The sequence below is a fragment of the Enhydra lutris genome, unplaced genomic scaffold (genome assembly GCF_002288905.1).
Source record: "Enhydra lutris kenyoni isolate GAN:26980312 unplaced genomic scaffold, ASM228890v2 scaffoldscaffold7, whole genome shotgun sequence".
NCBI lineage: Eukaryota > Metazoa > Chordata > Mammalia > Carnivora > Mustelidae > Enhydra > Enhydra lutris.
Window position 1 is genome coordinate 29915708 of NW_019154091.1, and position 12201 is coordinate 29927908.

A 12201-nucleotide genomic window follows, 5' to 3' on the forward strand; every position below is an offset into this window, starting at 1 on the left:
TCCCAGCACCCCAAGATCATAACCTGAGCTGAAGGCAGAGGCTTTAACCCACTGAGCCACCCAGGTGCCCCCAGCTTCCACAATCTTAAGGTTATTTCTTAAATTACTAGCATGGAGGGGCACCTGGGTAGCTCAGTGGGTTAAAGCCTCTGCCTTTGGCTCAGGACGTGGTCACAGGGCCCCGGGATCGAGCCCCGAATTGGGCTCTCTGCTCAGCGGGGAGCCTGCTTCCCCCTCTCTCTCTGCCTGCCTCTCTGCCTACTTGTGATCTCTGTCTGTCAAATAAATAAATAAAATCTTTAAAAAAAATTGCTCAGGTGATAATTGAGGCTGGGTTGTGTTGTATGAAATTACCCATTTCTATATTTAGCTGCAGTGGGAGAAATAACTTATAGTCTCCTTTGTTTTTCTGATCAATCCATGCAATCCTATTTAACAATTTAATCATTAGACCAGATATAGCAATCCTAATAAATAGCATGGCTCCAATCATGCTTAAAGAAAAAGAAAACAAAATGAAAAATAAGAGTATTACAGGAAATGCTAGGAAGAGATGACTGATGAAATTGGCTAGGTCATGCTGTGCCTCCAAGTTATGCCACAGACAGCCTCACTCAGAATCTTTCTTTTCTAGAAATGAGATGGTTCTCGGGATGCTAAAAACTAAAATAACACATTGTGGAAAATTGTACGCTTTTTATTATTTTGCCATCTCTTCCTGCAAATGAAAAAACCACGAGAACATTGACTAAAATATATCCCAAGTTCTGTCTTTATTCATTTTTAGTTATGCAGAAAATTGTTAATTCCCACTGTGACAGAAGTATCAAGATTACTGAGAATAAAAGTTGAAAGGACACTAAATCACAGAGTTCCTATTTGCATCTCAAAAACACATGCCCGTAAACCTCATTTCATTTTACCATGTTTCTTGGAGAATTCTGTAGTTCACCAGAAGAGCAAAACACAGAATCCTATTGTAGCCATTGAAGTGAAACACAAACCACTGCGTGGGGGGAATGGAAATAAAAGACAATTTATAGCACCCTTCCGTGGTCATTAGCCTCCAAACCACCCTTGCGATCAGATCGACACTTCCTGAGCCCATGGGGTCTCCCTGCTCCAGCGTCTTTGTGGGAAAACTCGAGAGTCCCCAAAGAATATATTCCTGTTGGTTGAATATAAGTGTGTAAGAATCAGAGGGAGCCATCTCCTTATTTTACCCACATTGGGAATAAAGCACCCACGGTGGCCTGTGAGGATTGCTGATTTCTTTCTTTTTTTAATGTAACATTTATATGTCGGATGGCTTGGGACATTATCAGTTGCTGACTAGCGAACAAACAGCTTGGGGGATTATTATTTCACCCTTGCACATCTATTTAGCAGCGTCCCTAAATGCTACTTAGAAATTTGGTCTCGGTCCTTACTGGAGAGAGTGGCCGGATGTCTCCTCTGTCCTTCTGGAAAAGCGGCAAGAGCACTGTGGTCATGGCTGTGATTACAGTTTTGTCCTCATGGCGGGGCGGGATGTGCAAACCTGAATTTGTCTGACCTCGTTTTTCAGGCATCCTGCGCCTGAGCGCCGGGCTTTTGTCCATACAGGGTTTCTGCCTGGCCCCGATTCCAGCCATTTTCGATTCAAGTACTCAAGCTTTTTGGCTTCTGTGTTCTGTCTCCAGCATGAGAAATGGGGAAGGAAGGGAGGGGAAGAAACACTACGTGGGGGGGCACTGAACGAGCACACAAGAATGAGAATAATGGAGAAGTAGCGTTTGATGCAAGATAGAAAACATAATCAGGGGAGATGAATGTGGAAATTTCTGTTGACTTGGACATGTAACAATGAGACTTGAAAATTCTGTTGAAAGCAAGTAACTTGCTATTATGTTTGTTTACTGTACCCAGGATAATATTTGTGGTTAAATCGTGATTTTCCCCGGTCTCTAAGGAACTTTGTATTAAACCTCTGTTTTCTTCTATTTCATCCATAAATATTTGTAACTTTTATAAAAAATATTTTTATAAGTACAAATAGACACAATTTCACAAGGTATAGGAATGATAATATCATAAAAGTATAGTGTTCATGTATAATATATGGAAGCCTTATCTCCTCGAGTGAATTTGTACGTGGAAAAGTCAACACTTAACAGCTCATGATTTTAAAAAATAGCTTATTATAAGGATGGGGGGGTTTACTCCAAATTATATAGAATTTAAAGTCTTCAAAGCAGTGTATAAAATTTCTGAACTGTTAAATTTTAAGAGTCTTCCAAGGCAAAAGAGAGTTACTTTTTTTTTCCAATAAGAATGTTATTAGGGAATATGAAAGGGAACACTAATTAAGAGGTAATATTAAAATAGAGGAGACAAATTAATGAAATGAAGAAAAAACTAGGTTATAAAAAGCTTTTTAAATTAGTAGGATAAAGGCTTCTAATCCAAATCACTTAATTTGACTGTTTCAATATTAATATTTAATTTGTAATAGACAGAAAAAAGAAAAGGATGATGAATATAAATTCTATATCCATAAAAATATAATTTAATTCAACATCTCTTAAAAGTCTTCCGTATGATTTGGGATTTGAGTTGACTGCTCTCGTAGCCATGGTTTGCAAGGGTGAGGTAGGCAGAACATGGAAGCAGACATTCTAAAATCAAGGAATCTGTCCTAAAATGTGCCATTTTAACATTAAACCTCGAATATGTATATTCTCTCCAAAAATTATATCGCTTTAGAAAAGCCAAATTGTTTTGACCATTGCTTTTTCTTCTGAGCAGATTTCCTGATTGTGGCTTCTTAATTTTATATACCTTTGGCTAAAGCTCCATGATAGCTGAAATAATCAGTGGAAGTAAACACTGGAAATCCAATCAGGCCACTTCTTAGTGTGTTGATAGTATTACTGTTTCAGGAAATAAATAAAGAACCTTCATTTGATCAACAAGGTGGCTACTCAATTTCCCCTTGTCCTGAGTATCCAGAGAAGCAGTTCATTTAATTAATGGGGCTTCCTGCTGATATATAGCAAATCCATATCTTTAAACCAAATTTATGGAGTACCTTTTATCTGTTAGTTTTAGCTGTTTTTTGTCTGATAACTAATATGATCCTCAGAAGCCCCATGAAGGGACGCAGGTAGCATCCCATTTGGCAGATAAAGAAACTGAGGCTCAGAGAGAACTAATCATTTGACCAAGGCCCAGGATTAAATCCAAGTCTGTCTTACTCCTTGACCCATAGTCTTAACTATAATATTTTAGTGTTGCAGAGTTTTCTTATTTGGTATTTACTCACCTACCTGCAACTTTTTTAAGATTTTTTATTTATTTATTTGACAGAGAGAGACGACAAGTAGGCAGAGGCAGGCAGAGTGAGAAGGGGAAGCAGGCTCCCCGCTGAGCAGAGAGCCCGATGCGGGGCTCGATCCCAGGACCCTAGGATCATGACCTGAGCCGAAGGCAGAGGCTTAACCCACTGAGCCACCCAGGCGCCCCTCGGCCGTGTACTTTTAAATGAGTTTCAACAAAGATTCATTTAACCTCCTAATTCACCGTGGACCACATTTTGAGAACCACTACTTGAAGCCCAGCAAATACTCCTCATCCACAAATCCAACAGCCTTTTATCGGTCCACGTTTTTCTTCATCTCCCGCAGCATCCGGCAATGTTGACAAGCCGCTTTTGGAACTCCACTCCTGACTTCCGTTAACACCACATTCTTGACTTTCCTCTGAGCCTTCTCTGTAGATAGCCTTACTGAAACTAAGATAACCGACAAGAAAAGTTTTAGAGCCTTTTGCCTTTTTCAGCGGTCAGGGGCCGGTGGGGGAGTATGTAAGATTTGACTCTGTAGTGTCATGTGTTGGTGTTAAGGACACTGAAAAATAGCATCCTTCTCCCTTCCTGAGGAAAACAGAGGAAGCAGCATGTAGAGATAAAAATGTAACTTTACTGTTGACTGGACTGCTGGAGATAAGACTTAGGAACATGATAACAATATACTTCCATAACTGCCTCTCCCTCTTAGGCAAATTTACCCACTAGCCACAGGAATACCAACCAACTGTGGCCTCCTCGAAAGGGACAGAGCCTTTATAACTTGCTTTACCAGTTGCAAAGAGAAGACCAGATGTTATGCTCTTTATAGACAAGCAGACCCCAGAAGGAAAGCGCAGAGCCCACATGCCCCAGTGTCTCATTCCAAATGCACCAATTACACAAGCCACTTTCCCTCCCCTGGGGAAACTGTGGAGGGGAGGATTTCAGGGATATTACTGTATTTGGACTGCCACCACAAAGAATAAAGCATCAGGGTTGGGGAATAAGTGTTTCCTCCTAACATCAGGGGAAAAAGAAAGTCATAGAAATGTGACAGTTATAGCATCAGATTAAAGTGGATAAAAATTTGTATGATACATATGGGTATATCTAATATGTACAATTATATTATATTATATTATATTATATTATATTATATTGCTTATGTATCAGAAAAAAGCTAACACTAAAAACACCACAATTTTTATTTCAGGGTAATGGGATAAACCATTATGGAGAATATTTACTTCTCTTTCTAATTCTTTGTATTTTCTAAACCTTCTATCATGAGTATATTTAATTTTTATCATTAGAAAGATAGACTTTAAACTCTCAAATTAGCCACAAGAAATAGACACTAATACTGATTAAGTTTGAATTCCATTTACAACCAATATAGCACACAATTCTGAAAAATTATATTGATTTTGCCTATTAGAAGCAAGCTTCAGAAAATTGATAAGATGAGGGGCGCCTGGGAGGCTCAGTCGGTTAAACATCTGACTCTTGGTTGCGACTCAGGTCGTGAACTCGGGGTCCTGAGATCAAGCCCTGCACTGGGCTCAGTGCTCAGCAGGGAGTCTGCTTGTCCCTCTCCCTCTGCTCCTCCCCAGCCCCCACTCTCTCTCTTCCATAAATAAATAAATAATCTTAAAAAAAAAAAGAAACTCATTTTTTTCCCTCCTGCATGGTGGAGTGGTCAAACTATCAGAGACCTATTAATTACGAATGAAATATAAATCGTGTTAAATCGAATCTGTGTGGTTGTGAATGAGTAGGCATTTCAGGTGAACTGTTTAACCAAATGTAATCTTCTCAAGAGTAATGTCCTGGTTTTGTAACCCTTTCTATGCCTACCATGGAACTCAGATTCCTTCAGTAACAACACAGCATTGCTGATGATGATTCATGAATTCCTTCCACAAAAGATTTTTTCAATACCAACCATGTGCCAGGTACCCTTCTAGGTTCTGGGGATATAGCAGAGAACCAGGTCCCACACCAGGAGAGCTCATGTTTTAGCAAGGGAAGGAATAAAAGAAACAAGAGACTATCAGGTAGTGATAAGTGGGAAATAAGTCACAGTGATGTGATAGGGAGTGCCTGGGTGGGGAAGACCTCCCAGAGGGGCGGCATTTCAACTGGAAGCAGCAAGAAGAGAAGGAACCTGCGTACAGTGATGTCAAACAGCTCTCCAGGGGGCAGGCAGATGCCAATGCCATGAGGTAAAAATGAGAACAGCTTGTTTGAGGAACTGGAGAAAGGATGGAATGGCTTGAGGGAGGGATATGAGATGAGGCTCAGAACAAACAGGAACCAGATAAAGTAGGGCCTTAGAGGCCCTAACTGACTTTAACTCTAATGTGATAGAAAGTTGGGAGTATTTTTTTTTTAGGATTTTATTTATTTATTTGACAGACAGAGATCACAAGTAGGCAGAGAGGCAGGCAGAGAGAGAGAGGGGGAAGCAGGCCCGATGTGGGGCTCAATCCCAGGACCCCGGAATCATGACCAGAGCAGAAGGCAGAGGCTTTAACCCACTGAGCCATCCAGGCGCCCCAGAAAGTTGGGAGTATTTTAAGAGGGAAAGAGAAGCTGAACTCTTTGGGAAAAATCGATTTAAAAATGGATACAAAAGACTGAGAGAAGTTTTATGTCACTTCTTGTCTGAAGCTGTGAAGAGAGAACATATTTTGTCACAAAGAGTGGGCTGGCAGAACTCAGAAGGTACAAGAAAACAACAATAAAACGCACATTACAGATATCAAAACCACATTAGAAACAAAAGAAGTAGAACAGGTTCTGCTGGAGACATAGTCCCGAGAAAGTTTCAACTGAATAAAGACACGTACATGGTGAGAGAAAATAAGTACACAAAATAAAGAGGTTAGAGACAAAGACAAAGACTAGATAACTGCACAATTGTTGTCCTTGAAGTTGAACCAAAAAATATATAGAAGAGAAATCATTCCAGTGTAGAATAGGAGAAAGCAGAGAATTTGGAATCCGTAGACTTCAAGGGCACACCTTGCTGCAGGAACTATCAACCCAAGGAAATGTCCTGATGAAGTTTTTTAACTTTAAAAAAGGTAGAGACTCCTGTGAGATTTCAGACAGAAACATCAGGTTAGCTACAGGACAGGCTAGCCTCAAGCCATTGTCACTTGACAATCTAACCTCTAGACAAAATGAGGAGGCTCCTTGCTAATAAGGTGGAGATAGAGATCCCAGGGAGCAATGAGCACAAAAAGTTAGAGATAGGGTGGATTCCTCTTAAGGCATCTCTCCAGTAAGACAGATGGCCATTTGACCTTCCCCATCCAAATGGGGCTACTGGGTGTCGTCCTGACTTACTGGGGTTGATCAGATGGCAGACCAGGCTGCATTATATCAAGACAAGTGCAACATTTGGAAACCTGTCACCCTCACCCTCCGAGGCAAAGATAATCCAACTGTTCTTTAAAAATAAATTGCTAAAAGCCAATCACATACATATAATGTAAACATAATAATCGTGGCTAGATTTAATCAATTCTACTGGACTGATTTATATCTATCATTCATAGGCATCATTGACTTTAGCAGACAATCTGGTGACAAAAGAAAGAAGGTCTTATTACAAAGCAGTATTTCTTTTTGTGGGGTTGTAGGGTTGCCAGGGGGTGCAGGTGGGGTGTTGGAGGGTGGAGGGGAGAACCTAGACTCCAGGTAAAGAGAATTGACTCAGGAATCTCTTAACAAGGGAGAGCCCAATAAATTTAAATACAGATGGAGTTTGAAATCTTTGAATTTTTTAATACGTTCCACTTTTTTCTGTGTATGTATTTGTGATAATCAAAAACACAATTGTTTTTTGGATAATAACTTTATTTGCATTATTTACTACTGTGAAATGGCTTAGGATTTACATTTGGAAAGAGCATTTGAGTCTCTTGAAATTAAAAGCGTAAATCATTGCTGTGTTAAATAATACAAATGACTAAATGGGTTTAGAATTCAGACTAAAATACATTTTGCATTACTATATGGTAACTTTGAAGTTGTGACACTGCTGTTATGCCATGGAAATTTATATTCTATCATAGTTGTTGTGATTTCACATAATAGAATGAAAAGAAGCTGTGCGTCTCCATCATCTACCCAGAAGGAAAGAGAGAACATATATCCTCTAGATACAGGAATTCATATACTTTGATTTTCTTTGAAATAAAATTCTTGTTTTGTCTAAGATCCTTTGCTTTTCCTCAGTTGCACTCATTTGAATGTCTGGCCCATGTTAGACCCTCACATATATATTTACTTGTTTGTACTTCATTTTAGCATCACCATTTTATGGGGAATAGTCAGAAATACATACCAACTTTTCTCAGGCAAGCAGAGAACTGAGGCAAATTATTCCAATGTTTTGATGCAATGAACCAATGATTGCAATTTTTAAGCTAATTATTTCAAGTCCCTTCTTCACTTTAGCTAGGTAGTCTACATTTCTTTTTCAAATGCACAGCTTTTGCCTTCTTAGAAAGTTGCAATTTTGAGTGGTTTTTAATCTTGATTTCCCATTTCACTTCCATTTGCCATATTAATCTGAGGAACTCAGACTTTAATACTGTTTCCACAGTTACAAGCTTTGAGCTAATCATGGCCCTGGGAATTGAGTTCTCAAGTGTGTATACAACCCCCTTGACTCTCAGTTCCCAGCGTCGACTGTTGGCTCCAAATCTCGCCCGTGGGGATCAGGAGCAGTGCCTGCCTGCTCACCCTGCCTGACAAACACTGGGGGTGAGCCAGGAGTCAGTGGTTCCTAATCAGCATTTGCAGGAACCGAGGAACCCATCTTTGGTCTTGCAAAAGGGGAGAAGTGTATCCCGTTATCTGTAGACGGTTTCCACTGCCTTGCAGAACCAAAAGGAAACTGTTGGACAAAAGGAAACCTCTGTTTCTCAGAACCACCAGGTGGACTGAGTTTTTCTTATCTCTTGGATTTTCCATTAAGCATCTTTCCATAGAACATAAAGCATGCTTGAAAGTTCAGTGTTTTCCTCATTATCGCATTTCCAAATCCAACTCAACCTTCAGGGTTGAGCTCAAGTCTTACTTTCAGTATTAAGTTATGTTTTTTATATTGGAAAGAACTTAAGTCTATAGATAAGTACAGAGAATAATATAGCAGACAATTATGTCCTATTTGATGGTTTTGTTTAATAAAAAAAGTATCACTGATGGTGTTGATGTAGTTTTTCTACCTACCCCCAATGTAATTCTCCTTTCCCCCTCTCCAGAAGCAAGTTGTACCTGATCATTAGGCTGTTGGCTCAAATTTTTAAATGGTTGTGCCGTTTTCTGGATCTCAGCTGTTTGCAAGCAGTCCAGTTCCAGCTTCCTAACATGGCCAACCTCTATGGCCCCTGACCCAAAGCAAGCATTAAAAGATCCTAAAGTATAAAAGCAGTCTGGAGACACGTCTGCCATTTTGACGGGGAACCATTCACCTCCTTGGCCTCCCAACTCTCTCTGATTCCTGTAGCATTGAGCATTTGGTCCAGTTTCCAATCACTTCTTTTGTGCTAACTCTATGTATAGAAGCTGTATTGTTTCCTTAAAAAAAAAAAAAATACATTCTCAAAAGCAGTTCCATTCTTCTTTTACAACAAACTGTGAAAAGATCCTCTGAGGGTTGTAGTATCACAATAGATTATGCTTATAAGCCAATCTCTTTATCAGAGAAGTGTCACTTAGAAGTGTGCTTTACTTCATAGGATAGATGCTATTGCAACCATCCAACAGTCACTGATAACCAACTATGGTCAAGTTAGCAAAGTAAGCATAATGAGATACAAGAAATGCATAAAGATTTGGTGTCCCCGTCTTGGGCAAAATGATTATGATGCCTTTTTGAAAATACATAGTTAACGACTTCATGCTTTAAATGTAGTAACAGCACCCATGGCTTAAATAAAGGCTGTGTTATTAATTTTGTAACTTGACTTGTGTTTTGGGAATTTTTAAGGATTTAGTTCTTTTTTCCAAAATAAACTGAAAATCAAGAGTGTGCGTCCCAACAATTGAATAACAACTGTTTACCTTAGACCAAATTATTAGGACCATGGGCTTCTTTACCAGAGTTTGAAAATGCATTTTTAGACCTTCTTCTTTTGCCTTGTCCTGGCAACGGATGACTGTATAGGGAAACCGCCAAGTCTGGCATTACAGAACTTACACAGCATGTGACTGTGTGTGAACACAAATTAAAGATGTCCTAAGGCTTGGATTACTGAAATGTAGTTGGCTGTATATCCCATTCTGTCATCTGGACTGAAACTAAAGACCAACATGCATTTCAGTGAAATTCCTTGGGAACTGATTATGCCTTTGCATTATTTATTATGACTAGACAAATTGCACATCTTTTTCACTAACATCATTTAAAATTTCAAGTAACATGTCCCTATAACTTTATCTCCCCTAAAAATGCCATAAAACACCATGAGTGTGAATTTATCAGTCACAGAAATTGTTGTGGTCAGTCATCGGTCAGGAACTGAAGGCCTTGAACGACAGATTGACTGTCATTTTGATTTCTTTTTCTTTTCTTTATTTTTCAGACACTGCAAATGGACGTAAGCAGGCTGAATATAACCTTGCTTCGGATATTCCGCCAGGGAGTGGCCGCAGCTCTAGGAATCTTACCCCAGCAAGTGCACATCAACCGCCTCGTTGTAAGATGCCAACATTTTGCATTCCCAGAGTACAAACTTTGATTTTTATTGTAGGCTTCCATAATAAAGAATGCCCGTGCTATTGTTCTATGGCCCATGAGCCAAATTTGGCATGCCACCTGTTTATGCAAGGAAAGTTTTATTGGAACAAGCCCCACCCATTTTTTCCCAGATTGTCTATGGCTGCTTTCCGCTGCAATGGTAAAGTTGAGTAGTTGCAACAGATTTTTGGCTAAATTGAAAGCTATACTATTTGCTGGCTGGCCCTTCCCAGAAAAAGTTTGTCAACCCTCTCATAGTTCAAGGCTAGCTCTACCTTGATAGGTGTGACTAGAGGAGCTGAAAATACTTGTCTCACAAACCCAACAGTACTCCCAAAATATTCTCCCTAAGAGTGAAAGCTTCTACATCAGTGAAGACACTGTCTCCAGACAGTAACTATTAAAACCCTTCAAGTGTGTCAGGATGACAAATTTATTGGCAAATAAAGAGTAAAGAAGAACCAAATCTTAAGGACAGCACCCCAAATGGAATGCAAGAATAGATAATGCCGGGGCTCCTGGGTGGCTTAGTTGGTTAAGTGCCTGCCTTTGGCTCAGGTCATGATCCCAGGGTTCTGGGTCGATTCCCACATTAGGGGGGGGAGTCCCCGCTCAGCGGGGAGCCTGCTTCTCCCTCGGCCTCTGCCTCTCTCTCTGTGTCTCTTATGAATAAAATTTAAAAAAGAAATTCTAAAAAAAAAAAAAAACAAAAAACCCTAGAATAAAAAAGAATAATGCTGAAAAATCACGAGAACACTTAGACTGAGTATCTGGGTGGGGACGAGGTGAAACAGGAGACTTCTGTAGAAAGCCCACTTCAGATCTACCTGCCAACCCTTCACATCACTTCTTTCCCCTTCCCTCCGTGTTTGGGACCTTTGATGTCTCCCAACTGCCTGCTCCCATCAGCACGTGAAAGCGGGTGTGAGCAAAGGGCAAAGATTGGTAAATCCAAATCATAGGATTTTCTTTTTGTAAACAGCTGATTATCCAAGGTTCCTCTGAGAAGGGACTCCGAGACCATCTTACTTACCTCTTACTGTATCTTCTCCTTGCTGTCAGTTCTGACGCTCCTGCCTGAGCTCGTCTTTTTCTTCCATCAGTATCTGCACTTTCAGCTACAGAGAAGAATTTCCTTTGTATTTTGGTTTAGAGCTTTTGTCTCTCTTCGTTTTTTTCTGTGTGTGGAGAGTGAGTTGTTGCAGGTCCCATAATAACTTCTCTTTGTGAGCCAGCTATTTCTTCAGACTAAATAAGCTGAAAAAAAAAAATCCATTAAAGTTTTTAACGCAGTACGATTGAAGAGGAAATGCGATATTGCCCAATATCCTGAAAGAGTTAAGTTGGTTATTTCTATCCAGGGCATAGCTGGCTCAAGTGAGAAGACGGAGGTATTAGAGATGTCTGAGAGCCAGACCTAAACTGTGTGTGTGTGTTAGATATCTTTTTTTTTTTTTAAATAGTTTATTTATTTACTTAACAGACAGAGATCACAAATAGGCAGAGAAGCAGGCAGAGAGAGAGGGGGAAGAGGGTTCCCTGCTGAGCAGAGAGCCCGATGCGGGGCTCGATCTCAGGACCCTGGGATCATGACCTGAGCCGAAGGCAGCCACTTAACCAACTGAGCCACCCAGGCGCCCCGTGTGTTAGATATCTTAAGTATACTTTGAAGTGTATAGATTTAAGGAGCATAATGGCTCTTTGCAGGGATAAGAGATTGGCCACACCCAAGGAAGTACATGCTCATCCTCAGAGAATGTTAGTGGCATTTATATATATCTGTTTCCAAGAGCAATTATTATAATGTGGGGAGCTACGATGAAGCCAAGGGCAGTGGAGCTCGGTGATTCAGAGCACTGCTTCGGAGGCACAGACAGAACTGTACTCCATTTCCGGCTTGGCCATATCCCAGTTCTGTGACCTTAGGCAAGCCACTTCGGTTTCTTCTTTTACAAATTGGAGATAACCGTAATACCTATACCCCGGAGGTGGTTTTTTTTTTTTTTTTTATTAAATTTTATTTTTTATAAACATATAATATATTTTTATCCCCAGGGGTACAGGTCTGTGAATCGCCAGGTTTACACACTTCACAGCACTCACCATAGCATATACC

The 12201-nt window shown here is 40.1% G+C and overlaps 1 protein-coding gene across 2 annotated transcripts in view; it reads left to right on the top strand.

Moving 5' to 3' along the window:
* The window catches only part of LOC111142112 (protein tyrosine phosphatase, receptor type R), a 240409-nt gene that overhangs the window by 112275 nt on the left and 115933 nt on the right, over positions 1 to 12201 (top strand). Inside the window, exons 1-3 of one of the 2 annotated variants that reach the window (XM_022495079.1) lie at positions 1518 to 1532; positions 6541 to 6568; positions 9920 to 10044. In XM_022495079.1, coding sequence (XP_022350787.1) covers positions 1518 to 1532; positions 6541 to 6568; positions 9920 to 10044 — 168 coding nt within the window. Of the gene's footprint in view, positions 1 to 1517; positions 1533 to 6540; positions 6569 to 9919; positions 10045 to 12201 lie in introns of those variants that run through there. The other variant, XM_022495078.1, reaches the window with a different exon arrangement.